This window comes from Anabrus simplex, chromosome 3 (assembly GCF_040414725.1).
Source record: "Anabrus simplex isolate iqAnaSimp1 chromosome 3, ASM4041472v1, whole genome shotgun sequence".
Lineage (NCBI taxonomy): Eukaryota > Metazoa > Arthropoda > Insecta > Orthoptera > Tettigoniidae > Anabrus > Anabrus simplex.
The window spans coordinates 509,626,185-509,652,889 of record NC_090267.1 but is presented as its reverse complement, the minus strand read 5'-3'; the positions used below and the strand labels follow the sequence as shown (position 1 = coordinate 509,652,889).

Below are 26,705 nucleotides of genomic sequence, written 5' to 3'. Positions count from 1 at the left end.
TTATGCTGGTTCCCCTGTGCAAATGCTTTATCTTTTGGATTACTGTACTGTCTGCATTTTTAGATGCCCTGTACTGGCATGGAAAGTGCCCGACGCCCTTACAACATCGTGGCTTTTCAAACTTTCCTATGACGGGAAGGCAGTCTCTCGCTTCCGTGTGCAGTGTGCACTGCATAGGAACACAGTACATTTCCCAGCTGGCAATTCTCCTTTAAAACTATAAGTCCGTTTGGCCTCAGCATTTAAAAAAATAAAATAAACAATGCAGTTTCATCGGCACTGACAATATTGTTTGGTGCGTACGAATTGATTGTAGGCTATAAGCCACGCTTTTTTGCCAACTGTCGGCATCGCCAGTGTTCGCGGATTCTACCTCTCCGCACACTGCCTGCTAAGTGATATTGTGGCGTTCCTAAAAACACCAAATACAAAATAATTACGATTCCGCTCGAACATAGCAAGTATGAAGCACACTGTAGACATGCCGAAGTAGGTGAAAGGATGCAAAGTTACCCCTTCACATTCCGAAAGACGCGTTCTGTCATGACGCGGAAAAATGTTGAATTTAAAATACTACTTTTTTCAAAATGTAAAGGCAGTTTCGAATTAAAAGTCTGAATTTTGGTAACGGGACCGACATTGTTCTTCGAATTACGAATTATCCGTATTTAGAATGAAACGATTTAAATAACATGCAAAACCGTACCTCATGTTTCCGGGAACGAGAACTGCTTCGAATTAGGCGCGATTTTGAATGAACCTATTTCGAATTATCGAGGTTCTACTATAGCTCTATAGACACAGAGGCCTACACGTTCGAGATATTCGTTAAGATACTGATGAACCAATTTCAGAAGTAATGTCATTAAATCACTACTAAATGTACCTATGTATTTTTCACATATTACTTTCAAGACAAGGAACACTGTCTTAATCTGAACAAAACACAGATTGCACATAAACACAGTCATCGGTCAGTAAACAGAATGCACAGCCTTGAAACATTACAGTAATGAATACACAATTTTAAATCATTATTTAAATGATAAATTCCGAATTAAGTCACATCAGATCTCATTTAGAATCACATGTTCAGAGACAGCTGATCACTATATATCTACACCAGCGCCGCATAGTGTAGGAACATATCAATCAGCAGAAGTCGTCACACTATGCATTTCTATTCGTCCTGACATAACCTTTAAAAGTCGATATAGGCTTAATTTACGCGGTACAAAATTTCCATAAACTGACTACGAACAGTATTCTGGTGACCAAATTACAATGGATGAATTAAAAAAAAGGGATTTTGCCATCATGTTGGGCGCTTTTGTATCTTATGTGCTTCATTTTATTAGATTAGGGAATTAAAAACTACTTGTGGTTGATTGTTGTTTGTCTTGGCATTAGCGGGTATTGGATTTTTCGAAGAGTTTGGCTGATCAAATTTGCTGAACTGAAAGAAGTTTTCAGAGGAAACTGACAAAGTTTTCCCGGTAAAACTGAATGTAAAGTTTTGAGATTTTTAAGTCTCGTACCGGTAATTAATGTTTGAAGCCGGCCCTGCGGTCTAACTTGCCTGCCTCTCACCCGGAGGGCCCGGGTTCGATTCCCGGTCAGGTCAGACATTTTTACCTGGATATGAGGGCTGGTTCCAGGTTCATTCATTACACGATTACCTTTACTTGAGAAGCTATTTAATGGTGAGATGGCGACCCCGGTCTAGAGAGCCAGGAATAATGGCCGAGAGGATAGATCACACTGACCATGCATCACCACCTCGTAATCTGCAGGCCTTCGGACCGAGCAACGGTCGCTTGGAAGGTGGAAAGCCCGTTGGGGCTTTGGTTTAGTTTAGGCGTGTTTTTAAGATTATAAGTATACATATATCATTTTTTGTGATGTTTAGCCAAATTGTTGATGGTTCATTCATTTCCAGATTTTCCGTTTTCCCGTGTTGTACGTTTTTTTCCGTGGTCCCTCCAAAAACGGAGAATCGAGGTTCCACTGTATTCCTTTTTTTATTTTGTCTGTCCACCACCATGTCTTCTTTCCCTTAATCTTTGCTTTTGTTTTCCCACATACCTCAATTGCTGCTTCTACAAATGTCTTGTCTTAAATTGTCCCACTCTTGTTTTCCACTTTGTATTTCCGTGTTAGGCAACTTCCTTTTTATACGATCTTGGAATGCCATTCTTTTACCACCTCCTCCTCCAATTCCTGAATCCTGATCTTTTTTTTTTTCTTCAATACAATTTTAGGGATTTTTGCTTGTTTTAATTCCACAATCAATCTATTATCACCTTCCGTACTTTAACTGGGGATTATCTTCGTATTCATGACATATCTTCCCCATTCTCGGTCTGTTATTATAAATTCGATGAGTGTTCCATACTGTCCATCCCAACTATATCCACTTTTCTTACGGCTATTCCTCTTCATAAACCATGTGTTCCTTATTATCAGGTTATTTCTGATACAAAAGTCCAACAGTTTCTCTCCATCTTCATTTCTATCGCCATACCCATGTGGGCCCAGAACGTTCTAATATCCCATTCTATCAGTTCCCACATGAGCATTCAGATCTCCAACAATATGTGTTTCCAGTTCATTGAGGAACTCTTCTTTTTCTTCCACGGTACATCTTGTCTGTGGAGCATACACCTGTATTATCTTCAGCTGTTCTGTTTACATGTATGTGCATTATTATAATTATTTCATTTATATACTCAACTTCAGCTATTGGTTCGACATTCTGATTCACTACAAATCCCACTACATTTCTTTTGTCTTTCTGTTACCCGTCCAGTACGAAATGTACCCCTTTCTTAGTTTCTTTTACTTCACTTAATCCCAGGATGTCGAGTTATTGTCTCTCCATTAGGTCAATCAATTCATTTTCCTTCCCATTCATTGTTAAAATATTTATTGTTCCAAATCGGGTTTTGTTCTCTGATCTAACACTTGCACTAACATCAGCATTACCATCATACTGAGAAACTGTAGTCAGTGATTTGTCAGTTCGATTTCCATTTTTAAACTTCCACCCGAGGCTTTTATTGTAGTTGAAACAAATTTAAATTAGCGTTCCCGGCTACGTTGCGCACATGATGCACCAGCGGCGACTGGCCTGGGTGAGGATTTGGTAGAGAACTTACTTTCACGGCCCTAGCGTGTCGGCCTACAGCTGCAAGGAGCGGTGGTCTGAAGCCGGTCTTTGTGGGAGCGTGTTTGTTTGGATCACGCAACAGTAGCTCATGTGCCAGGTTGGTGCTTAATTTTACGTTCGTAAGTGCATTGTGCAACGACGTACATAAATTAGGCCTACTGTACTTACACACATTGGTTTGCAGGACTTTCAGTTATGGAGAAGAAGAATGCTAGATGGTTTAAAAATGATAACAAATTGAAGTTAATTGAGAAAGCAGATGCTAATCCACACATGAAACTTGTGCAAATTGCGTGGATGTTGGACATTGGACAGAAAATTAAAATTTATTGGACATGTCATCAGACACAATACTTTCATCACTAACATACTTGAAGGGAAAGTGCTGGGAAAGAAAGGGAGAGGAAGACCTAGGATGAAGTATTTGGACGGTATCAAGAAGAGGTTAAGTTGTGACAATTATATGGTACTGAAACGAACAGCCAACGAAGGAAAAGAGTGGTTGCATCGACAAGGCATTAGCCTTTAGAATATTGATTGATTGATTGATTGATTGATTGATTGATTGATTGATTGATTGATTGATTGATTGATTGATTGAATTGTTTTTCATTTTCTTAGCATGTTCCCTCTGACTTTTTTTTTTTTTTTTTTTTTTTTTTTTTTTTTTTTTTTTTTTTTTTTTTTTTTCGGTCCCCACAAAAATGCTCTAACCAGTTTTGGCTGTGCTTTATTTCAACAGTACCTATGAGGCAGTACATACTCTGCGTTAAAACTTCCTGTCATCACTTCGACACAGCTCCCTTTGATTTTTTTTCATTTCTTGTTAGTTTTTCATCGAACATGGTCTCTCTTATCCTTTTCATTCTTTTTTGAAGGGTGGAGATCTGTTTGATGCTATTGCTGCTGCTACAAAGTTTTCTGAGAAGGAAGCAAGCATAATGATCCGTAATCTGACATCAGCACTTTTTTATCTTCACAATTTGCAAATTGTGCACCGGGACATCAAACCGGAGAATCTGTTGGTAAGTAATTGTGTATTAAATTTTTTTGCAAGAAAATGTACCTTTCATTTAGTCTTTCGCGCGCGTGCGTGCATGCATGCGTGTTGATCCATCCAAAGGCTGTTTGGTTCCTTACAACATACCAGAGTTAAGTATATACTTAACAGTCTTTTGAAAGGACAATTGACAAATTGAACACTTCCTAAGGAATATTTCCTTCGGATTATAATAAATATTTTCAGTTACCTTATTCTGAAATTAAATACACCGGGTTAAGCCTTTTTAAAATGAGATCTGCTATAGTTATTTGCATTTTATTTTGTAGGTTGAAGTGGATCCACTAGGAACAAAGCTGCTCAAACTTGCTGACTTCGGGCTGGCCCAGAAGGTTACAGAACCTTTGTATACTGTGTGTGGAACACCTACTTATGTTGCTCCAGAGATCCTTGCTGAAAGTGGTTATGGACTCAAGGTAAATATATTTTTACCAACCTTCACATATTCCTAATTCATTTCAAAGCATGGCATTTTCTTCAGAAGAGCACAATGGTCTACACCAAGGTTCTGCAACAAAGTCAACTATGGGCCTGTTCAACTATCTGCTGGTAAACTAGATGGCAGCTTGCGGGAGGTAAACTATCCAGGGGTGTAAATCACCTGGTACTTTGGCTTGCATGATACCAGCTCTGCGTAAGCACTAGGTATGGGGGACCCATTTTCTGGAAAAACAGGGAAAACATAGGAAAATAAGAACACAGAAAATATTCAGGTAAAACACAGGGAAATTACTTACCTCGAAATTAAGCTTCCAACTTAAGACCGGACCTGAACAAAATGACTGAGTGAGACTGATATGTAGACGAGACGAAAGTTATATGCAGCGAGTGTACTTTGAGAGAGAGAGATAAAGACAGAGTGCACGTGGTAGTGAAAGTGAGAGAATGAAAAAGATAACATATACTAACTGCTCAAAGATGGCAGTACACAAGTCATGCGACGTATTTAATGTTGCATTCGTTTGAGTGTGGTGTAGCTTACAATTTATTCTTAACGATAACATAATTCCAGGTCTTCACTTTATAGTAAAATAAAATGTTTGTAGATAATAACTCTGCCGCATTAATTTGTAATTGCCTTCTCATTAAATCAAAATTTAAATTATAATAATATAAATTGATTTGTTTGGCTTTTATGGAAACTGCTTTATCCCACACTAGATTTCGTATCTGATAGAAGAATGTGGAACCTTTTGTCACTCTTCTGGATTTCCAATTTAGCACTCCCCTCGTTTGATACAATATTTCAAAGATAGCTGAAGCTTTCTACACATTCAATTCTCCATGAAGTTTGAGGTCACATTCACTGGGTGTTCTACTCAATTTAATTGCTACTGTTTTCTTCCTACTCACAGTTAACTTATACAGTATTCCTTAAATTTGTTGACCCAGCAATCTAATTTCCTTTGGACTTCTTGCTCTGTTTCTCCCCAAATGGCGACATCATCTGCAAACACTAATGCATTCAAATCTCCAGGTTCTGCAGCTTTAATTTCTTTAATGATTACATCCATGAGTGCAAAGAAAAGTAGTGGAGATAGTGCACTGCCTTGTTGTACACCTCTCTTTGTTTGGAACCATTCAGATCTATCATTCCTTGTTTGTACACTACTTTCACAGTTTTCATATAGCAATTGGATCTTACGAATTAGAGAACTGGGAGTCTGTAGTTTATGTGGACATTCCCATATTTTGCTCCTTGGAACACTGTCATAGGCTTTTTCTATATCTAGGAACACTACTATCAAATCTTTCCCCTTTTCCCAGTACTTTTCCATTAGTTGTCTAACGGCAAAAATTAAGTCTATTGTTCCTCTGTCCCACGAACCTACTACGCTGGCGTAGCAGAGGGAGAGATGATACTCCAATGTGGCGCGTCCCAGGTGGCGGATAGGGGATCCTAAACGACTTGCCGGCGGACTTGAGGGAAATAAAATACCTCTCACGGACCAAACACACAACCCCCTGTGGTTGGGGTATGCAAACAAAGAATACACCCACGATATCCCCTGCCTGTCATAAGAGGCGACTAAAGGGGCGACCAAGGGATGATCAAATTAGAACCACAAGACTACTTGTGCTTAGTACCACCATGCGGGGAACACCATGGGTTGCTTTTACTTGCGTGTAGTACCACTATGTTAGGTACCAAGTGGCAAGGAATGGAGTTGGTTTTATGCTCCATAAAGACATTGAAAGTGTAACAGACATCTCATTCACCAATGAGAGATTAATGAAAGCTAAAATATGCCTAAATGGAGAAAGTCAAACTGTGATCCAAGTTTATACTCCCCAGCAGGGTTGTAGTGACGACCAAAAAGCAAGCTTCGTAGAAAAACTAGATGACAATTGATGAAGAGAACATAATGATAATTGGGGATTTTAATGCCCAAGTAGGAACTGATAGGTGAGGTTATGAAGGAATGTGGATTTGGTAATGGAAATGAGGAGGGTGAACTTTTGCTTGATCTTTGTAGATGAAACCAACTTCTGGTGAAGAACTTGTGGTTTCAGAAATAGGATAGCCACAAGATAACGAGGTACAGCTGGGATGGTCAGTATAGATCAGTGATAAACCTTATCATCACAGATAGGCCAAGTGGAGAAAAAGTGCAGGATGTAAAAGTGATACTTAGTGAAAGCCTTCATAGTGACCTAAGAGTCACCAAACCTATTATTAAAATAAACAAGAAGAATATACCACGAATCTAAGTCTGGAAATTGAAAGATCTGGAAGTCAGACAGCAATTTCAAGAGGAAATCAGAGCTAAAATACTAATAACAGACACAAAGAAAGGTAATGAAGAATGGAATTATTTTACGGGAAGTCTGGTTGGTAGCGCAGATAAAGTATGTGGAAGAACAAGCAGAAGAGTTAAAGAGAAAAGGACATCTTGTTGGAATGATAAAGTGAATGAAGCTATAATGAAAAGCAATAGAGCCAAAAAAGCTCTTGATATGGCTAAGTCTGACAGAAGAATCAACAGCGACCGAATAGACAACAATAAATTGGAAGAGATGGCGAAAAAATATAGATACAGGAAGTTAGAAGTTCTCAGGACAGTATGGAAGGATAACAAAATACCTGAAGATTGGACAAAAGGGATGAAAGTTTCTATCTTTAAGAAAGGGAGTAGAAGGAAAAGTCAAAATTTTCTTAATTGTACACGAAGAAAAAGAGAAAAGTTGGAAAGAATTTACAACTAAACTGGAAGAAGACAGTAAAGGGAATATGAAAATGATATAAGGAATAGATCAGATAAAGAAGCAATTTCTGCTCTGGAGACGGCAGATGGGAATATAGTTCGCAATATGAAAGATATCAGGGATACAATGGGACAGTATTTTGATGAGCTCCTAAATGGCCCTAAGGAGATCTCTGAGGATGTAGGACAGAAAATAGAGGAAGATATCCCAATTACATGGACAGAAGTAGAGCAAGCTCTCCATAAGATAAGTGGTAAGTCAGCAGGAGCTGATGGAGTTACAGCTGACATGATTAAAGCTGATGGCCCACCAGGAATACATTGGCTGTATAGAGTTCTTAGAACAGTAGGGAAGGATAACGAAATACCTAAAGATTGGACAAAAGAGATGATAGTTCCTATCTTGGTAAGAAAGGGAGTAGAAGAAAAAGTGAAAATTACAAGGGCATTATCCTCCTATCACATGGCCTTAAAATTCTGGAGAAGATCATTGAAGCCAGAATAAGGGATATACTAGAGCCTATCTTAGAAGAGGAACAACATGGCTTTAGGGCTGGAAGAAGCACAACAGATCTGATATTTGCTTTGAGGATGTTGGCAGAGAAGCACTGGGAAAGAGGAAAAGACCTAATTATTAAGTTTATGTACCTTGAAAAGGCGTATGATGATGTTCCTAGATCAACTATTTGGAAAAGTCTTAGAAAACTTGGTGTACCGGAGTACCTTATTAGGAAGATACAAATGCTATATACTAATTGCAAAAACTGTGTCAGTATTGGAGATGGTCTCTCTGAATGGTTGAATACAACCAAAGGAATACAACAGGGAAGTGACTTATCACCTCTTCTATTCATAGCAGTTATGATTACTGTTACGGGGTTACCCGTGGACCAGCAGAGGTGAAAGAAGGTGCCGGGGTGAATGGGTCTAACTACTATGTCCAGAAAGAATTTAAACTGAAATGGAAGGTTATATTTTCAAATAAACAAGAAGTTACAAATTCTCACTTAATGAGAACAATGACATAGCAATTTAGAAACAAGACTTAGAAAAATCCAAGATTTCAAAACCTTAACACACTTGGGTTACAAGCCCCTAGTTTTACAATTTCTGAGCTTCCATCTCTGTTACCTCTACTACAGTGGTAACACCAAACAAGGTACAAACAGAGTTAAAAGGGGAAGGAAGAGCAAACTACACAATATAAGAAAACACTACACACTCGGAAAAACAGTAGCTGGCATTACTCGGATCTCCAACAAAACGTACGAAATATCAGCAGGGCCAACTAGTGATCAACAAACCGGGAAGATGAAAGGGCTGGGAACCTACCAATGGCATGGACATGGCTTAGATAGCGGATTCTGAAATGAATCACCGTGATCCTTAGTTTTTAAAAATATTATTTACAAGATAATTTTACAAATACATTCCAAGTTATGAGCTATAAGTTCAGTGATATACATAGGTTATTCGTAGCAGTGTAAATTCAAATTTCAAATCAACTGTACATCCAGTTACCAATGCAGTAGTACAATGCAATTTACAGGTTATCCAATATCTAGCGTACCTCAAGTGATACAGAACTACCAGAGGCAACCCCCAAGGGAAATAATGTTAAACTACAATATACATATTTTAGTGAAACAAGAAATGGGAATGCCTCGGAAACGAACAGGTAAGTCCAGCTCAAAAACTAAGGCGTCATAAGTAACTAATTTGGTGAATCTAGGCGAGATTAGGGCAGACTCCTGTATGAAAAGCAAATCGGAACATTACGGAAATTTTAGCAGGAAAGGAATTCAAGAATGCTTACCCGAGGAGTGTGCCATCCCGGAAACCGGGGGACGTCAACCAGATAGGCTGCTCGCAGACAGATAAACCGAGACCCACAGAATTCAGGATACAGAATTCATTCGAACACTGCCTCGCTCACTATATATAGGAATTACTGGCCTTGGAGGCAGCCAATCAGCGTGCACGAGTTCCCTATTCCCACCTAGACTCACCAATCACAACCTTACTTTCGATCGCGAACTTTGACTAACATTCTAGAATACGCATGATTGCGAAAGTCGTATTTTTCCAGAATAGACAGAACACACTTTCTAGAACACATACCAACAAAGTAACACACCCTGTACAAAAGTCGTGTAACTTTCTGGATCTTTCCAGGAACTATAGACAGAATTCTACTATTTACAAATGCCTATGTTACAACATTATACAGTACAGGTTAGGTCAATAAAAATAAAACATCATATCGTATTTTTCAAACAAGGTCTTCAAAAAAATACATTCCACTCGCATTACATAGTTCACCAGTAACATCTTCCTCCCCCCCCGAAAGTTGAGCCCTGCTCGACCAATAATATAACCTCACTGGGGAGCAAGCGATAGAACGTTTTCACACAGTACCGATAGTAAAGGTACTTTACTTTAACACACCTAATTTCTTGAAGTTAATTTTGTCATAACCAACAATACAAACTGTCACATAATTTTCAAAAATATTATAGATCCACCTCTTGAATAAATATCACAAAATCCACATGGATTGTCACATTGCACTTCAAAATGCCTTCTTTCACAGATGATTAGACAATTTGTAGTCTGTCCACCAAATCATGTACACCATACTTTCTTCCAAATGTTAGAAATACCAAAACTTCTCACTTGTTGCTAACACTTTTGCACTACTTTCCCACAACAGTCACAGCACAGCTAGGCCCCAGGTTCTTGCTGATGATGCGGCTGCCGACACGGCCGTTTGCTGCCAGCCTCCATTCAATGTCAGTCCAAACCCGACACCTAGGTGAGATGCAGTTCAGTGATCTCTTGCACCAAATAAGCAGGGGTGAGACACCGTCCAGTCCGCCTGCCACCAATAGGATGTTCCCCTCAGGATAGTGGTGCCGGATGGTGACGCCCAAGGCACACAATGTGCCTCCCAATTTGGCACTTCAGGTTGCTGTCCGAAGAAGCTGGTCACTGCAGGCACTGTAACACACACAAATCGCAGCAGACAGGGGAATACTTGGAGGTAAAAGTATGCTGCTGGGCTCAAGATCTCGCGTAGAGTCACCCGATGGCTGGCTTAATAAGTATGCAGTAGGGACTCTCCCTCGCACACCAGAGATATTAGGGCACTAGCCCCGGGGTAAGCACTACTATCTACAATTCACATGACAAGATTATGGTGGGCGTGAAAAGAAACCACAGGAGGGTGTCCTAAACCTGACCGTAAAAGGGAGAAAATTCCAAGTAGTGACCCTAAACTAAAACTCATCCAACTTATAATACTAAATCGATTACACTATAGGATACCTAAAGTATTCACTTACACAATTACTTACAAGTAACTTACAATAAAACTTATTATCTTATAACTGAAACCTTATCTTATAACTGAAACCTTATAAATAACCTCACAATAAAATTATTTTATAACTAAATTATTACAAATAACTTACAACTAAATCTACAAGGTCACCAACAATGGTATTTACCCTTCCCTACCAGACTTAGGGTACCTTGATCTGGGGGAGATGTACTCTGCTGATCCTTTTCCTTTCGGGATCGCTCACCAATAATGTCACCGGGGTAAGGAACTTTAAGATGGTGCAGGGACCTCGAAATCTGGGGGCCAACTTACTGATAACATGGTCCGCAGCACTACTGACGGGATGTGTTCTAATAAACACCTGGTCACCCACAGAGAGATTGTGTGGTCTTCGCCCGTGGTTGTAATTACGCTGGACCTTAGCGTAATAAACCTTCAAGTTCTTTCATGCACGGTGCCAATTAGCTCGGATCTTTTCTGGGCTGACATCGTCGGGCAGAAGATCATTAATTGACCATAGGTTAGATAGAGGGGAATTTGGAGTAAAAGCCAACATTAACGAAGCAGGGGTTTGCTTGTGGCTTTCATGGACAGCAGTGTTAAATGCAAATGACAACCAATTCAGTGAGGAATCACACTTGGAGTGGTCTGAGGAGTGATAAGCGATTAGGGCAGATCGCAGGTTACGATTCACTCTCTCAGCATAGTTGGGCTTCGGGTAATACGGAGTAGAGGTTACATGAGCAATGGATAGATCAAAACAGAAATTCCGGAACTGGGCAGAAGTAAAGGCTCTTGCGTTATCACTTACCAAGAATTGACAGGGTCCAAACGAGGCGAATATCTGTTTCAAGCACGAGATGATGGTGTTGGCGTTAGCCATCCGAGTGGGGAACAGCCACGTAAAACGCGAAAAGGCGTCAACACACACGAGTATGAAATGATGACCATTCCGAGATCTCGGGAAAGGACAAATATAGTCTTTCCATGGGGCGAGAAGCTTGCTCAGAAGACAAGAGACCTAGACGAGTATTCGGGGCAGGTTTACTGATGTTGCAAATCTTACAGGACTTAACAAGGGTACGGATCTCACTATCCATGGATTTCCAAATAAAGTGGTTACGGATTTTTTCTCTTGTTTTGAAAACGCCCACTGGGGATTCATGAAAGTATTTGAAGAGAGCCGGGACCAGGTTAGTTGGGACTACAATTTTGGGGTCTCTCCGACCATGAGCAGGACAACACAAGACACCATTCTTAAGAATATAGGGCTTAACATGCTCACCGGACTTAATCCTGTCGACAATGGCTTTTAACTCAGGATCATCCTCTTGATGTTTGGCAATATCCTTGAAAAGGAAGGGAGAGTCAGTGAGAACTACATTGACAAAAGCTGATACTTGTTCGGGAGATGAGTCTGCTGGCTCGGATTGAGGGTCAGAGCTGTCTGGATGGAACATCCTACTGAGGCCATCAGCCACAACGTTTTCCGTGCCACGAATGTGGCGGGCTTCAAATTGGAAGGCTGAGATGCGCACTGCCCATCGTGCTAGACGACCGGTCTTTCGCGGCTTGGCCAGTACCCAACTCAACGCCTGATTGTCAGTTTCCAGATCGAAAGGGAGATGTTCCAGGTACATTCTGAAGCGTTCTAAGGAGAAGACAACAGCCAGGGCTTCCAACTGATAAATGGAATAATTGCGCTCAGCAGGATTCAGGGCACAGGAAGCATAAGAAATAGGACGACGCCCTTCTTGAAATTCCTGTAGAACAACTCCGGATATGCCTGAGGAAGAGGCGTCAGTCTGAAGGATGAAGCGTTTAGAAAAGTCTGGCATAGCCAGTACAGGGGCGTTACATAAGGCAGATTTCAAGTCCATGAAGGCTTCACGTTGGGCATCACCCCACACAAATTTGGCATACTTTCTTCTCAAATCATTCAATGGAGCTGTACGTTCAGTAAAATTAGGAATGAATTTCCGAAAGAAATTCACCATGCCAATGAATCTGGCTACAGCCTTGACGTCCTTTGGACGGGAAAAATTCTGGATGGCGGCAGTACGAGACTGATCGATTGAGACACCCCTCCCCGACATGATATGTCCTAAGGACATCTGGGGTTGTGCGAAAGAAACCTTGGATGCCTTGAGGGTTAGACCTGCTTTACGCAGTCTTTCAAGCACTTCCTTGAGATGGAGTTGGTGTTCCTCGAAGGTTTCGCTAAAAATTACGAGATCGTCAAGGTAATTATAAACAAACTTGAACTTAATGTACGATAAGACATAATCTAGTAACCGTGTAAGGACAGCTGCTCCAGTTGCTAGGCCAAAAGGGACGCGTTCGAATTCATATAGGTTCCAATCGGTTGTAAATGCAGTGAGATGCTTGGATTCTTCGGCAAGGGGTATCTGGTAATAAGCCTGATTTAAATCGAAAGTGGTGAAAATGTTTGCATTAGCGAACCAAGAAAAACAAGAGTGCAGATCAGGAAGTGGGACAGATTGGAGGACTACCTTACGGTTCAACATCCGATAGTCGACTACAGGGCGATAACCACCTTGTGGTTTGGGAACCAGAAACATTGGAGAAGAATAGGCTGACTTGGAAGGCCGTATCACTCCATCAGTGAGCATTTGATCAATGATCGCCTTCAGGGCTTTCATTTTGGGAGGTGACAACCGGTACGGAGGAGAGCGAACAGGTATGTTATCTGTAACCTCAATTTTGTATTCTAATACATTGGTGACGCCTAACCTGTCGGTGAAGACATCAGGGAACTTATCGCAGAGTTTAAGTTGATTGGCCTGCTCTTCGGGTAAGTGATTAAACTCAAAAGCCTTGGGTTCATCAGAATCTTCGGGAACAGCGTTAACATGGCAAGGCAGAATAGGGGAGCGATCACACAGCTCAAATGTTCTTGCACAAAATTTAAAATGGAATCTGTTGAACTGGAGGTCCAAAATCATGCCTGTTTTTGCAATAAAATTTGCACCCAATATGAATTGGCAGGACAAATCTTTTGCCACTTGCACTGGCATTTTCCAGGTGAAATCACGGACTCTAATCTTGACCTCTAGGGACCCTACAATATTCAATGAATTGAAATTAGCAGTATGGCAGGTTAAGGACACGGGTTGTAATGTAGGTAGCTTGCAAACAGTTTTCATAGAATCATACCAGGTCTCATTCATCAAGGTGACACTACTCGCAGAGTCTAGCCACGCACAGACAGGTTTATTATTGACCTCTATGCATAAATATGGTAGTTTACAAGAAGGTATGGCAGAAATCCTACAAGATTGTAAGAAATGAAGACCCAAGTCAGCCTGGGAGCAATCGTTAGCCTCAGAATAAAGTAAATCAACCAAGGTACAGTCATGATCGACAAGACAAGAAGCTATGCTTTGGGATTTGTCATCAGAACAGGCGGTTAGTCATCTAGCACTACTATGGCCTGGCGGTCCAGAGCCAGAAGTGTTCCGTGGGCACTGCCTAGAGAAATGCCTAGTTGATCCACAGTTACGGCAAGAAGTATTGGTGGAAGAGCCTCCACCCATCGCAGGTTTCCTATTGCCTAATGTCCCAGCCTTGGGACAGTCCCGCTTGAGATGAGCCGTGGAGCCACAATTGAAACATGAACGGGGATTACGCGAGTTGGAAGCAGGTGACGGGGCGGTTTTAGAATCCTGAGTAGGGGGTATGGTTATAGGAGGTGGGGCTAATGCCAGGCGTAGCTGGTCAGCATATCGAATGCCTTCAGCGGACACTGTAATTGCTTCCAACTGGGCGAATGTTGCAGGTCGGGGTGAAAGAGCCAGATATGATCTATAGTTCGGGGCGAGACCTTCAACTTTGTTGGCAACCATCTGAGCCTCTGAATAGTGGAGCCGGAAAATCTTAGCTTGGAGCTTAATGTCTTGAACATACTCAGATAGTGACTCATTAAAATGTTGTACTCTAAAATAGTGCTTCTGTACTAATGCAGACAAGGCACGAGCAGGAATAAAATATTCAAGAACATAGGCATGAAATTGATCTACTGACCATCTTTCAGTAATGGCCCAGACAATGTGCTCAGAAAGAGCTCCAGAGACATATGGGTATAGAATTTGAAATACCTTGTCGTTACTGAGATTATACACTATTGCCTGATCCTTGAACTCGGTTAGAAAGCGAAGGAAGGAAATAACTTCATCAACGGAGTTAGCTGAAAATTTAGAGATACCCCTAAACACAGTGGTCAACGGGTGAGGCAGATTGGAGAAAATCTGGGGGAAGACAGCTGTAGGGGGTGCTTGGGAAGGCTTAGAATAGTCCAGAGGGTTTAGCAAGGCCTCGTGCCTTTGATTCGGGTGCCCTTGTGAAAAGGACGGAGTACAGGATAGGTTAGGATTAACATTATCCTGCAATGTTACGGGCGCAGACAACCTAATTTGAGAAAGGTTCTCACTAATCTGAGAGACCATTTGGGCATTAACCAGTTGTGTAGAGGTTATGCAACTCGATACGGATGGCGCTAGGACAGGTGGGTGGTTTTGCACCATGGAATCAGAACCGGGTTGATTAGGAATAGAAGGTAAACACTGAGCTTCAACGGAATTAGCAGGAATCATAGGAAAACTTGTACGGTTACCAACATGCAAAAGAGATGTATCATTAGAATGACTTACAGGTGTCCTAGGTCCAGACAACGAAACAGACCAGTTACAAACGTAGTCACCTCAAACCAATGTGAAGGGGAGCTTGAGAGGGTACAGCACTCTCTATCGCCGATTTACAGTTAAAGATATTATGAAGTTTTTACATAAGCCGGCAGAAAATTACATTTGTAGAAAAGTAGGTTACATGGTTAAAGTTTCAGACCTTTCCCTCAGGTTAAACTGCGGAGCTAGCAAGAAATAAAGATGTTAACTGGCCATTACCGTGCGGAAGACCTGCTTCCTGATAAAAGAGGCGCCTCCCGCCTCTTGCTTGACACACATATTAAGTTAGATGTTGATCAAATGGCCAAGCGACGTGAAAATCTGCAGTTTATAAACCCTCGGGGAAAGTTCGAGACCTTTCATGACTAATCAAGCCACACCCTCTCACTTTATTGGTTACCTTAGAGTTACACACAAAATCGAAGAAGAAGCCTGTGATAGGCGAAAAATTAATTACAGAAATTCGTGTTTGGCTGAATTCAAAACTGGCGGAAACAAAGGATAAATATTGCCAACCCAAAAATGAATGAACGAAATTTTGGTAAAGAAAAGACTTAGGAATACAAAACTTCTAAAAGTTCTTTCACTTCGCACCAGAGTGCATGATCATAGTATTTAGCAGAGACATCTGTTGAAGAAAGTCCAAAGTTCTTGATGACTGGTAAACAAAACGCGTAGAATTTCATACAGTACATGAAACTTCAAAATAAGAAAATTACGTCCAATTACTGTAGGGACATCTTCTGAGTAATGGTTGACGTAGGTGTAGTATCAAGTTCACTATTTCTCCAGAAGAGGAGTTCTTTTAGGCGCAAGCTTTAAATGTGCGGCGTAGAGGTGTACCTCCCGGTACAATTACCATTTTAAAGGAACTGAAAGGAAAAGGTAATACAGATCTTCAGGCTCTGGTGTTTGCAGATGATGTGGCAATATGGGATGAAACAGAGGAGGGAGTGCAAAATAATCTCAATTCATGGTGCAAGAAGTTTGATTATGGAACGAAATTGAACCCATCAAAAACAGTAGCATTGAAAATCGGCAGACATAATACAGAATGCAACTGGGACTAAACGAAAAAATTAATAGGTTGGTGCAAGCCACCCTGCACAACACCACTTCCAAAGTTAAGTTTAGAGGTCAATTATCAGAGAGCTTTACAATCAAAACAGGGGTGAGGCAAGGAGATGGTATCTCATGCATATTATTTAACTGTGTCCTGGAAAAGATCATAAGAGAATGGACCAGGTCATTACCTGAGAACACCGGATTAAGAATGGGGTTTAAATCAGACAACCTGAGGATTCCATGCCTGGCCTTTGCTGATGACCTTACTTTATTAGCAAACGACATGCATGAGGCCACTATGCAGCTTCAAACACTGCACTCTATAGCAGCTAAAGCGGGCCTCATGATCAACATTGGAAAGACCGAGTTTATGACCAACATCAAAGATGCCCCTACAACAATGGGAGTCAGTGATACAAAACACATCAAGAGAGCTAAAAATGTGAGGTACCTCGGAGAGTGGGTATCGGAGGACCTAAGTGAAACGATGGCTCTTGAACAAAGGAGAATCAAATTAGACAAGGCCTACCATGCCTGCAGAAAACTGTATGCCTCAAAGCATTTATCAAAGAATGTAAAACTGAGACACTATAATGCAGTAGTCAGACCATCAGTCCTCTATGCAGCAGAATGCCTATCCCTAACTAAAAAAACCCCACTGAGAGCCCTGGAAGTGCAAGAACGGAAATTCCTGAGAAGAATAATAGGGCCAAGGATCCTACCAGATGGAAGGCGATGGTACAAACCCAACAATGAGCTCTACCAGCATCAAGAAAACCTCATAGATGCCATCAGGAGAAAACGTCTGACTTTCTATGGACACCTATACAGAATGGATCCTAATAGATTATCCCATAAGATCTTCAAGGTTGCTAACAAAGGCAAAGCTACTGGATTCCCCTGGACCAAACAAATGGACAAAGATCTTGCAGAGCTTAATATTAATCAAGCCGCCATTACTGACAGAAATACATACCGTTTAATGGTCAAAACTAAACCTTTCCGAACATCCCTTACATCAGCTAGCCACAAAGGAGCCGGGAATTGGTCAGAGGAGCGCAGGAAAGAATTCAGCGAGAAAATGAAGGAATACTGGGCCAACAGGAAGGCTCAAGAGGCCACTAAGAACACAATCCAGTATGCTAAAAGGGGCAGACGAAGACAAAAACACAGCTAGAACACAAGCACCGTGGTTCACAGATGGCCTAAACGCAAAGAGAGGGAGAATGCAACATCAAAATACAGGACCACCAAGTTGAAGTAGTACACCAATTCAGATATTTAGGAAGCGTAATGGCTAGTAAATAGAGCTGAGATACAGTGGAACCTAGATTATCCGTTCCCGGAACCTACGTTTTCCCGGATCATGCGTTCAAATTACGTGGTCCCGCTAGCATCGTAATTAAATCACGTTGTTAAAATCCCACATCCGTTCCTCGAAGAAACGATTTCGCGGATCAACCGCCCAGAAATTTCAGTCGCATCAACACTAAATCATCGATCAAGCGTTTTTCAATAAACTGTATCACACGAAAGGACAACTATGTCATATTTATGGTCTCGGCAGTGAACTTGCATAAGGGACCATCTTAGCATCGAATTTGGGTGATATTGTGTAGAGAATCTCGGAAATTATAAAGCAGAGAGTGACCACAATAATTGTAAGGAGATACAGAGCATTTCGACAGCTCTACTTGAAGACTGAACTAGTTTTGTCAAATGTTCGCACTTATAAAACGTCCACATTATGTCCAGGGTTAGAAGTTTGTTTTTACTTTCTTCGATTGTATTGCCGAACACGTTTTCGGCACTTTCCTCCGGGCACTGTATAGTAAATGGGCTTTCCGGCAGGAATCAAAACTGCTCCTTAACACAAATTTTGCCAAACCTAGTGTTTTAATATTATCGTATAAGATTGTTATCGAGACCAGAACAGATGTTGCACATTACATACTGTACCGGTTACGACCTGTACATAAGTATTTTTTTGAGCATAAGTTACGTTTATTTACCACGCGTAATGTTCCGAGCGCGCCTGGTTTGTTTACCAGCAGCGAGGACCAGCTAGCGAGTGTGTGACGACTGTGAGTTATGACGTAGCCACAGGGGCTAGCTAGACCGCCAGCTCGTCTCAACCCGTGTTACCAGCCTTGACTGGTATTTTCTGGATTCCACGTCACTTGTTCTAGTGAGTTCGATGGAGAAAATTTTGAAATTTCTATAATAATTGTGCTAGCGAGTCGAGCGATATGTTATCTTGTTTGGGATCACCTAAACGTCCCAATGCTCGAGTTTCAAGCAAATCCATCGAGGGATTCGGGAGATATTCAGTCAAACCGTATTATGACGTAGACGCCCCGAATCGAATAAAAGGAGGACCTACTATAGCCTATTCAGACAGTCTCAGCTGAGTAGTCAGCGGGGACACTCTTGCTGCTACTATCATCGTGGAACTCTGTCATTATACAAGTGTGGGAGGACGATTCTTCCAAGTTTTATAAAGTGGACTCATAAGACTTCGAGTGTTGTAGAAATTTTTCTAGGTCTTCGTAATTGAACTTAGAATATTTACAAGTGTTCATTGAATGGACTTGTATTATTTACGTGTCTTCGAAGCTGGAATTTTTCTAAGTGTTCACTAAATGGACTTGTATTATTTACGCGTCTTCGAAGCTGGAATTTTTCTAAGTGTTCACTGAATGGACTTGTATTATTTACGAGTATTCGAGATTTTCTAAGTGTTCGTAAAATGGACTTGTGTTATTTACGTGGAATATTTGCAACTGTTGAGGAACTCATTCTTCTAATAGACAGTGATTAACATTGCTAGTGATGAACTTTAACTTTCCAACGGCTTTGAACAAAGTTAGGATTTCATTTGCATTTACTCAAAGACTTGTACATTTGCCAGTGTTGGTTTAAAAGACTTATAAATTTCGTCAACGAATTTATTTATGTGAATGGACTTGTGTTTTCGTCAGTGGTCACTCAAAGACTTTATGAATTTCACCAGTGATTAACTTTAAATATATTCAGACTTCCAAGTGAATGGACTTGTGTTTTTTTTCGTTCGAGTTTAGGCAAAGACTTGCACCTTCGCCAGTAATGAACTTTGAGTTTAACTATAATTTCACAAGAAGGGACTTGTATTTTTCGTTGCCAAACGTTATTCAGAGACTAAGATTTTCCTAATGATGAACTCTAAAATTATTAATACCACTCATATCATTTTAGGAGTGTTGGAAGTCTTGATGTACAATTATCAAGATCTCTGCTTATAAGTTGATCATCCAAGGTTTTCGTGGACTCAATGCTACTAGTGACCTTGGGAACATCAATCCTCTCAGTCTCATTGGGCTGAGGCAGTACATGACTATCTACAACATCGCCTGGATCATCGGGGTTCAACCCGGGCCTCAGAGTTTGAGACATCTCTACTTGCCGTCAATCCAGACAGTCCAGCTGCCTCTGTCTGGAGTATCTGGAGTCCCTGGAATCCCTGGAGTCTTCTGGAACGTGCTTTAACCAGCTTGGCTTGGTGAGCTGGAGAACCCGAGCCATACTATTGGAATACGAGGAAGACAGTCCATTTCTACTTAGAGGTGATGTGCAAATTCATGACTTATTTGAATAAACTCTTATACAATCAGAGTCAAAGTTTTTCTCTAGATAGGACCCTACCTCCTGTACCGAGCCCTAGCTACAATTAATCCAGTTTTTCGCCCTGAGAACTCTATTTCATGCTACTTTAAAATTTAATCTGAGAGTTGGGCTCTTTTACTGGTACAATACATACAGCCATGGGAGGTCTTGGGATTGCCCGTTACTGATTTGGTCGTAATATAAGACTGGGAATTTTACGTTTTTGTGTTAAAAATAAAAAAAACGCAGTCGTTTTATTTGCCCACGTTATTTGTAGAAAATAAATAATGGTTTGTATCATTTCCAACTCGTACGGACATGTGCAGCATGCGCGCTTTCCAGCTGAGCCCAAGGTCACGAATAACCATAATTTCTTAAGTTTTGATGATTTTTTTCCTCTATTCAATTTGATTGGATTAAGGGCAGGCAGAATTGAACATAATACATTCGAGAAACTCTGAGAATCAATACTTAAATTTTAAATTCGTTCTCGAGTTCAGCATACATAACCTTTAAAAGTCGATGTAGGCCTAATTTACGTGGTACAGTATAAGATTTCCAGAAACTGACTATGAAACGGAGACCATATTACAATGGAAGATTAAGAAAAGAAGGCGCTTTTGTATCTAATGTGCTTTATTTATGAGATGAGAGAATTAAAAACTACCTACTTGTGGTCGTTTGGCTTGAAGTTATTCTATTTTTTTAGAGTTTGGCTAATCAAAGTTGCTGAACTGAAAGAAGTTTTCACGAGAAACTGACAAAGTTTCCTCTATAAAACTGAATATAAAGTATCGAGATTTTGAACTCGTGTACCGGTAATTAATGTTTGATGCCGCTTTCGCGGTCTAACTTGCCTGCCCCTCATCCGGAGGGCCCGGGTTCGATACCCAACCAGGTCAGGCATTTTTACCTGGATATAAGGGCCTGTTCCAGGTCCACTCAGCCTGTATGATTACCTTTAATTGAGAAGCTATCTAATGGTGAGTTGGCGATCTGGTCTAGAGAGCCACCAGGAATAACGGCCGAGAGGATTCGTCACACTGACCATGCGTCACCTCGTAATCTGCAGGCCTTTGATCTGAGCGGCGGTCGCTTGGCAGACATAGGCTCACTGGGCCTGTAGTTTGGTTCAAGAGTGTTGTAAGATTATAACTATACATATTTCTTTTTTGTGATGTTTAGCCAAATTGCTGTAAATCCAGGAAGGGACCAATGTTCACATTCTGTACAATATGTAGGTGTGATTTTTCAGTTGTGCATGGCGGGAAGTGCGATCTACTCAAAACATGTGCAAACGAAAAATATAAAGAGGGTGTCCAGTGTGTAGAAAGAACCCAGAAACTGAACTTTTCATGTAAAAACAAAGATGCAAATACTGTGATGAATGCCGAGGCTTTATTTACATCATTTACCTGCCTGTAAATTGTGTCGACCAAGCAGGTCCTTTGTTTTGCAAATCGCTAAACGATATGGGTGTGCTAGAATGAAAACAGCGGCTATCATCTCAGAAATATGCATGGAAGAAAGGGCGAACATTGTATCACATTTGCAGGTGAATGCATTTTCTGTTGCTACTGATGGTAATAATAAAAGTGACTTGAAAATATATTGATAAACTTAATCATGATAGGTTAAAATGATTGTATGATCCATATTGACTAGTTTGAATGTAGTACAGAAATATCTAAAATAGTTATATTTGAATCAGCCTTGTCAATACACTTATTTAATGATAGAAAATTATTTATTCAACCAAACATGTTTCAGGAATTCAACCATTCCCTTCATCAGTGGTCAGATCAAAGAATAAAACAACATAACACAATCTTTTGTTTTTACAATTTAAAGAAGTATTGTGTCCTAATACACCATATCGATGAGTAAAGAAAACTTATGAAATATTATAAAAATGATCAATACTTAAAATTTTGTTGAATTGAATGAGAATACTATACAAATTTAAGATCAAGTTTTTCTTCTTTTTGTTCCTTAACACTAGGACCGCCGGAACATATTGAATACCTAGAACCGCCGATGTGGTTATTTTGACCTCTGTATTGGAATTATTATTTTTGTTCTCAATACGTATAGTAACTCATTATCCTCCTTTCAAATATGTATTGCTAAGTTTATAAAACATTAATTATGGGATCTAACACGGAAAAGAAACAAATTATTTAATTGTATTACTAATGTAATATTTTCCTCATTTATTACAAATACAAAAACGTTTCTATAAAACACACTTATCTAATAAACAAACATTGTTTTTACTTCAGATTCTTTTAGTCTAAATAGTAAAATAGTTATTACTCATTTTCAGAAAGGAAAATTACTGTAACATTTTTTAAGTATAATTTATGACCTGAAACATTTTTGTCAAATCCTCGTACCACAACATTTTATGAAACACTGTCTTTCTTTTCCTTCAGTGTATTTGCACACGCTGATGCAATTCTGTGTCTTTAGAAGCAGGAACTACATACATACCACAACCTTAGTTATGTCCTTTGAGCAAGAACCACACACTTTTTTGCACTTTCTGCAAGTAAAGCTTGTCTTACTCCTGCATTTCTTCATTTGGCATTACCTCCTCTGCACATTTACTTCCACAGGCTCCCTAAATTCGGGTTCTGTATCCACAGACTTAGGTTTCAATCTCATGTACCCAATACGAAGCTCCTCTGCTAGCTTCAGGATGTAATTTTGGCGAATGATCTTCTTCCCTGTCACTTTTTTGAAAATGATCTAGGAATTGATAGCTGCCAAGTCAAGAATATTATGAAATACATGAACAGGGCATCTTCGTGTGCGGATCGAACAGTATATTTTCTTACCAATTGATCCACCACGTCCACACCATATTTTGTATTGTTGTAGAAGTCTACTGGTTTGGGAATCCTTTTGGGATTAGCTTGAAGTTCAACTTCTGAGTGCAAAGTACTGTATAGAAGGACGTTCTTGTTTCGTTTACCTTGATAAACTGTAATTGTGTCATTGGAATGTTTCAGTCGTAAAGACTAGCTTTCATAGCCTTCACAGCTTTAGGAATTTCTCTCCTTGATCGTATAATGGGTCCTGCAATACTCGTACCATTACTTTTCAACTTTTTTCCAAGTTTCACTGTTGTAAAGAAGTCACGTTTCGCCCCTTCCTTTGAAACGGCTCCATCAACCTCATTACTACACTTTCGGGAAAAGTCTCGTCACATGGTCTGAAGTCGTCTCTTCCTAGGTAAGGAAATCCATTGCGCAGAAACTTTGAGTCAACATCCACAAGAAGCCAAAATTTAATTCCAAATTTATCTGGTTTGTTGGTCATGTACTAGAAGAAAGGACACCTTGTTTTGCTTGGAAATAGCTGCTCATCAGCAGTCAGGTTTTCACCTGGAATATAAGTCAATTGACAATTTTCAATGAATTTGTTCCATACTTTAGATACTAACGCAAATTTATCAGTCTTCAAACGTTCTGATCTTGTAGTTCTGACATCGAAATGCAAAAATCTTTGGATTTCTCGAAAACAGTTCCTCCCCATTGTTTAGACCAGGAGTTCAATGTTACTGGCTCCAAGTACACCACGAGCATACACTAGGGCAATAAATGCCTCCAGTTTTTCTAAACTTACACTCCACAATTCATCACCTAGAGCACGTTTTGCTTCCGTTTCCATACAGTGTTTGATGTGTTTCAATATAGATTCATCAGTAAAGACACCATGCACTCGCTACACTATTGTCAGAAACATACCGCTTTGAATATGGAGTAGGTCCTGAATTTTCTTTCAAGATGTTGTGACAAGCCATCCTTCCAGGTGTAGTCTTCCCAAACTCTCCTGCACTCCACTCCGTGATGCCATCTGTACCTAGTAACGTGTTACTTGGTCCTGGGAGGCTTGTGTTGATGCGTCCCCTCTTTTCGTATTACGTTTTCTGCTGCTGTAATAGAACAATTGAAAACTTTCAGTTCTCGGCCTATACCGGGTGTAATTGCAGTCTAAATGCTGAATTTCAGTACCAAAGTTGAAATGTTGACATTAAGATAACATTATTATAACTTACCTGCTTGAACAGTTGGATTTTCAGCATCAACTGAATCACTGCTTTCAGAATGGTCACTTGGTTGGTAGTAATCTTCGTCTGCAGCTTCTTCTCGTAGGCCCTCTACATCTGGGTCACATTCAACTTCAGACATATCTGGAATGTCATGCAGTAGAGCGAGCAATTCTTTATCAGCTAGGGACGGTGGTCTATGATCCATGATCTGTGACAAGCTGACGAAGCCATGGAGCCAGACTGCCCAGAGAGATCAGTAGACAGTTGTCCCAAGGTCGTGATTGTCTCAAGGAGAAAGGAGGGGTGAGGGAGACCTTGAAGGGGATTGTGACAGCGGAAGAATGTTTGCTACTCTCAGAGGAGAGTGACCCGTTAGCTCTCGTAGCCGCCTTTCGATGAATGAATAAAGAAGAGAATGAAGAATGGTCATATATAGACTATCGGAGTTTCATTGTTGTGCTTACATTATTGCAAGGAGAATAATTATAAACAAATTTTATCTCAACCAGAGGAATAAGCACATGATTTAACACATTCTACTGTGGTAATCAATACAGTGATCAAAATGACCGCTACGGCGGTTGTAGGTATATTTGTTACCTACGTCCTATCCAATGACGCAAAATTAATTAAATAATACGGATGATTCTGACCGGTAATCAGGAAAAGTCACTGAAGCTTCTTGCAATACGACAGAAAATATGGTCAAAATAGGGCTTTGAAAATGTGTAGCGGTCATTTTGACCGCTCCAGTGGTTCTAGTGTTAAATGATCATATGCTTAGTCTATACAGTGGGTTATTTTCTGCACTTCTCTCATTTAAACTTTATTCAAAATTATTTTTTTGGGTAAGATAAATTTTCCAAAACAGTCATTAATTTTCCCTTTTTGGCCATGTCATTAGAAATGTCTGTGAATTTATGATTCTTTTCAACCATATGTTCTCCCATTGCTGAATATTATTTATGTTTGACTGCATTAACATGTTCTTTGTACCTTATAGCCAAACTTCTCCCAGGCTGTCCTATGTATTGTTTTTTTTTAATGTTTGGCATGTTAATTTGTAAATTCCTGATTTATTAAATATAAATTTATTCTCTATCTTATCTGAATAGAAAATTATCTTCTTAGTATTTTTATCCATTTTGTATGCGGCATAGATGTTCTTTTTCATGAAAATTATAGCCAGTTGATAAGAGTGCTTATTTCGAAATGTTAGAACTGCAAATTTCTTTTTCTCCCTTTAATTAAAGTTGTTTTTGGTTCATTTTTCACTTTATTTATCAATCTATTAATAAATCTTTTGGAATATCTGTTGCTACGAGTGATTTGATGGATTCTATTTATCTCTCTATTTTAATTCCTCTTAGACATAGGTATGTTCACAGCTCTATTAATTAAACTGTGAAATGTTGCCTTTTTACGTTGACCTGGATGATTGGAGTCGTTTCTGATATAGTATCTGTTTGAATAGCTTTTCTGAAAATTTGAAAATCAAAATGACCAGAATTTCTAGTAATTGTTAAATCTAAATAATTTAAAGTCCTATCATTTTCAGATTCCATCGTAAAATGCACTTGTTTATCTGAAGTATTTAAGTAGTCTAATATACCATCAGGTTTAACCTTCTGTTCATCGATAATAACAAATATATCATCGACGTATCTCAACCATTTAAATCTAAGAATTTCATTTTTTGTCTGTATTGAACTGAGAACATAAGAGTGGTAACTTAAAGGGTCCACCTTTTCAATACAAATAAATGTTATAATGTTTAAGTTACAACATATTTACTTGGAACTAGTTTCAATACAATTTAGTGTCCTCTTCAGCCAAAATGTGAGAAATAGGCATAGGCGTATACATGCAGACATGTACATTACAGAAAATGTTACAACATCATGATTCAATAAGAGTAAAAGAGATATAAAATAGTGAATTACAAGTTCAGAAATTGTCAGTCATCAAAATAGTCCATGAAGGGTGAATCAAAACTGTATGAACATGAGTTAGGACTCAAAAACACAATCCCCCATAACACATACAACACAACAAAACCACTCGGAAGTTCGAGATGAACTTGGCAGTTAAAGATTCAAATATTTGCGGACACTCTGCCATTAAATGTCGCCTGCCACGAGTGTAGTACAAACATAAGTTTGGATTCAACAAACACAATAGTCTCAAAAATGCACATAACATTAAAAAAAACTTAAGATTGAGATGAATTTGGCAGTTGTCTGTTAGGTCATCAGCCCAGAGGCTGGTTGGATCCTCAAATAGCACCACCAAAGGATTTGCAGTTATAGGGAAACCACAAAAACCAATGGCAGAGCCCAGATGACGCGTACTAGGCAAGATAAAGAGTGAGGTAGTTTGCCATTGCTTTCCTCACTGGACCAGAAGGTGCTACTGCAGCACGATTATCCTATGAGCAACACCTTTCATAACACTTGGACA

The 26,705-nt window shown here is 39.8% G+C and overlaps 1 protein-coding gene across 9 annotated transcripts in view; it reads left to right on the top strand.

Annotated features, from left to right (window-relative positions):
* Window positions 1-26,705, top strand: part of LOC136866602 (serine/threonine-protein kinase GA29083) — a 351,399-nt gene that overhangs the window by 103,405 nt on the left and 221,289 nt on the right. For all 9 annotated transcript variants that reach the window (XR_010859568.2, XR_010859569.2, XM_067143720.2 and 6 more), the window contains exons 7-8: window positions 4,048-4,194; window positions 4,499-4,645. Coding sequence is in view for 7 of the 9 variants with exons in the window: in XM_067143720.2 (XP_066999821.1) it covers window positions 4,048-4,194; window positions 4,499-4,645 (294 nt within the window). In the remaining 2 variants the exon portion in view is untranslated. The remainder of the gene's footprint in view (window positions 1-4,047; window positions 4,195-4,498; window positions 4,646-26,705) is intronic.